At 30.7% G+C, this 4,300-nt stretch overlaps 1 protein-coding gene across 1 annotated transcript; it reads left to right on the top strand.

Annotated features, from left to right (window-relative positions):
- Positions 1-644: 644 nt before the first annotated feature.
- On the top strand, positions 645-1,142 carry LOC145051185 (uncharacterized protein At5g01610-like). Its single transcript, XM_078999305.1, has one exon. The coding sequence runs from the start codon at positions 645-647 to the stop codon at positions 1,140-1,142; it is 498 nt and encodes a 165-aa protein (XP_078855431.1).
- The last annotated feature ends 3,158 nt before the right edge of the window (positions 1,143-4,300 follow it).

Genomic DNA, 4,300 nt, shown 5'->3' with positions numbered 1-4,300 from the left:
TCCTGCAACGTTTATAGTTATTTATCGATTTCAGTATTTCTTCTTAACCTTTCAATAATAACAATAGCTATAAACTTTCTTTTATAATTATTATGCAATATATATAAATGTTTTGGTAAACTTTTTAATACGTTCTCCGCGTTTAACGCGGATTATAATTTAGTTATGTATGTAATACACGAATAATAACCTAGTGAGGGTAATAAAATAGGAAAGAGATATAAGATGCAAAATAACTAAAATACCATGACCCGAGGGGCTAGTGGAGTGAGTTAAAATATCATAAAAAATTTATCTCCAAGAGTAAAACTACAATCTAACATGCTAAAAAAAGACAAATTTTACAATTTTAGATCCATACGGATCAAAACAAAGAAAAAAAAACACAAACCACGAACCCAATTGTAGATTTTTTTTTTTTTTTTTTTTACATTGTTGGCTATAAATTTTTTGGTATTTATAAATTTATCTAAACTTAATTAATGTAATTTTAATTTTGTTAACAAGAATACATTTTTAAGAGTTTCAGAAGTGGTAGGTAGGAACGTGGGGTATATAAAATTCCCCTCATCCACGTCTCAATAGTATCGGGCTATCGGCTCTACCAGTACCAGTCAGACACTTTGACTTTCCGCATTCCCAAGATGACGTCTCCGGTGGCCCTGCTCTCTTTCCTCCTCCTATCTCTTCCACTTCTCTACTCCGCCGCCCCACTCACAGCTTACGAAGCCCTCGAACAATACGATTTCCCGGCGGGTCTGCTTCCACTGGGAGTCACAGGCTACACTCTCAACGAGGACACTGGAGAATTTGAGGCGTACCTGAGTGAGACGTGCTCTTACTCCGTCGAAGGCTACGATCTCAAATACAAGTCCACCATCAGCGGAAAAATCAGCAAAGACAAGATCACCGACTTGAAAGGTATCAGCGTAAAAGTTGTGTTTTTCTGGGTGAACATCGTGGAGGTCACCCGCGACGGCGATGAGTTGTCTCTCTCCGTGGGGATATTGTCGGCGTCATTTGACATCAGTGGATTCATCGAGTCCCCACAGTGTGGATGTGGGTTCGATTGCAACGATATTCGAATTGATGAGATTACGGAAGAGAATAAGATGGATATGGTTTCGGTTTTGTCCTTCTGAATTAATCAACAGGTTTTGTTGATTATAATAAACTTGTTTTCCACCTTCAGGAAAAATCATAGCTAGCATCGTTTTCTCGATGGTTTAGGGCTTTCGGTTGTGTACCTAATTATTAATTGTTAGGTTAGCTAATAGTTCGTTACAAGCAGATTACAAATTCTGTTGTATGAATTGGTTATAAATTTAACCATTTAAATAAGAGAAAAATATCCTCTAACTTTTTGTTGATATAAATCCTCTTACCCAATAAAGATATCTTTGATAATGTTCATTTGATCATATTTTAATATATATTTATTTAATTATATTTTAATATATTAACTTGACATATGTTCATTTAATCATATTTTGTTCATTTAATCATATTTCAATATATTAACTTTGACATATGTCATCAATAAAATCATTTTATTGAGATTGAGTAGAAAAATTTATAGTAATATCTATGATAATATTCATTTAATCATATTTTGTTCATTTAATCATATTTTAATATATTAACTTAACATATCTCGTCATTTCATTGAGATTGAATAGAATAATTTATAGAAACAAAAGTAAAAGGATATTTAATTTCTTTTTAAATAATATTACATAAATTAGTAGCAAATCATTGCATTGCATAAAATGACAATAGTCATATAATTTCGTTACATAAATAATTCATTTTCTCAAGGTTAATACACCTACAAACTCTACAAACTCAGTATTAATGTTTTAAGTTATATTTTAATTCATTTGAATAAGTTGTTGGAAATTATATTTTACAGATAAAATAAGTTGTTGAGCAAAAAAGAGGCAAATTTAGGATGGTAGCTGAGTTGGGAAGAAATGAAGCAGAAAGTGCATTAACATGTGACACATGCCTCCTAATTTAGACTTAAGCATCTCATAATCCGGAAGAATTCGAGTACAAATGCGGGCAATTTTAATTACGCCTTTCGTAATCTCTCACAAATATATATATATATATATATATATATATATATATATATATATATATATATATATATATATATATATATATATATATATATATATGTTCAGGTTCATTTGAGATCATTCTAATTTTGTGAGACCGTGACACCAAATCTAAAAATAATTTTAAAATGCAAAATAAATGGAAAAATCCAAAAGTTCTTTTTTTAAATATTATTTTCGGAACTTGAATTAACTAAAAAAAATAAAAAAAAAATCTCGTTTTTTTTAAATACGTGAAATATTCTAAATAGAATATTACACTGACATATTCTAAAAAACAATTTTAAAATTCAAAATAAATGGAAAAATCTAAAAATTCTTTTTTTAAATATTATTTTTGGAACTTGAATTAACTAAAAAAAAATTAAAAAAATTCTTTTTTTTTTGAAAAATACGTGAAATATTCTAAATAGAATATTACACTGTACATATTCTAAAAATAATTTTAAAATGCAAAATAAATGAAAAAATCAAAAAAAATCTTTTTTTAAATATTATTTACGGAACTTGAATTAACTAAAAAAAATAAAAAAATGCATCTCACGGTCTCACAAAATTAGGTCGTCTCACATGAACCTAACCCTATATATATATATATATATATATATATATATATATATATATATATATATATATATATATATATATATATATATATATATATATATATATATATATATTATGTATTATTTTTTATTTAACGGGATCAAACATTAAAGATACTCTTCGGAATAGTCGTTTTCAGAGACTAGAAGGCGATTTGAAGGTTAGAAGGTTGACTAGGAGCAAAAAATTGAAGGATCAAAAGCAAAATCATCAAGGAATGTTTGGTTTGTTTTGCTATCTATATTCAATGTGATGACTTCTTTATGTTCATCGTTTCTGATTTTGGGGATAAAAACCCTTTTACTTTAGACGTAGATGAACCCTAAAGATTTTGTTTGATTTCTCTTGGATGTTTTGGGTTATTTAATTTATTTTATTTGTTTAATCAAATATCCATGTGTTAAAGCTTGTATCTTTATTGCCTATTGTTGAGTAAATATAGTCTAGATGAATAATTTGACTATTTTTAATTGAATCATGGTTGATCATGGTCATTGACAATTATGACTAGTGATAGACCAAATCTTATGGTTATGTTAATAAAGTAATTAACTTTAATGTGTGTGATTTGCAGATGGTCATTTTGTGTAATTGGTTTTTGATGCGACTCAAATCTCCGAGAGGTCTTTTAGACTGTTGCTTCAGTGGGGATCTGAGAACTGTAAGTCCCAAAAGCATGAACCAAATAGTAATCAATCGAGATCACTAAGCAAGGGCGGAATCAATGCAAAGTAAATCAAGAACAAACGCTTAATCAACCGAATGCACACGATTATATTGATGAAATCGTCTAGTACAATGGAGATCTTCACAATGGTTGGCCTTTACAATGATATGACAGAAAAGCTAAACTAGAAACGGTCATGTAAGTCTCCTTATATAGGGAACACAATTATACAAGGAAACCCTAAACCCAACACGCCTAAGGACCGAAATCAAGACTAATTTCGGTCCAACCCTCGCCGAAACCCATATTAAGACTCAATAAATGAACAACAAAGCCTAACATGAACATGCCTAACACAAACCAACAATGTAGGACCTAACAATCTCCCCACTGGTTTGATGCTAGCTTGATCTCAAGGCTTGTCAACAATCAACACATCTGAGTCTTCCAAAGCACCTGCCCACATCCTCTTGTTAATGATTTCTGCAACCATACCAGTAAACTCTTTGGCTGCAGCCTCTAAAATATCATCTTTGACCACGATCTGATGACCTGTAAGAGTATGAATATCTTGCTCACCAAATTGTAACAGATCCTTATCTTCAAGGAGACGAAGTACACTATTTGGAAGCTTGATAACGGTAGTCATTGTAGCTTCATCAAAAACCCAATATTCCATACTACGCAAAGAACTGTCAGATGACTGCTGAATAATAGGAATTTGTTTCATTTTCTTGGTGGGAGGCCACATGACATTCTTTACGGTTCGGTTGGTGTTGGGATCAATTACAACTTTGGCTTTCTTCATGAAGGAATCTACAGTCTTCATCCCATTGAAATTTCTCTTCACTTGATTCTCCAAGAAGAGCTTAAATTCAGTTCCACGAGGATCATTCGATGGGTT

This window comes from Lactuca serriola, chromosome 5 (assembly GCF_051521515.1).
Source record: "Lactuca serriola cultivar US96UC23 chromosome 5, Lser_US96UC23_V15, whole genome shotgun sequence".
NCBI classification, from domain to species: domain Eukaryota; kingdom Viridiplantae; phylum Streptophyta; class Magnoliopsida; order Asterales; family Asteraceae; genus Lactuca; species Lactuca serriola.
Note: the sequence above shows the minus strand (reverse complement) of the source record. Positions and strands in the feature narration are given on the sequence as shown.

Bases quoted from the DNA above. Each gene is read 5' to 3' on its own strand.
- LOC145051185 (XM_078999305.1), top strand. From the start codon at position 645: ATGACGTCTCCGGTGGCCCTGCTCTCTTTCCTCCTCCTATCTCTTCCA.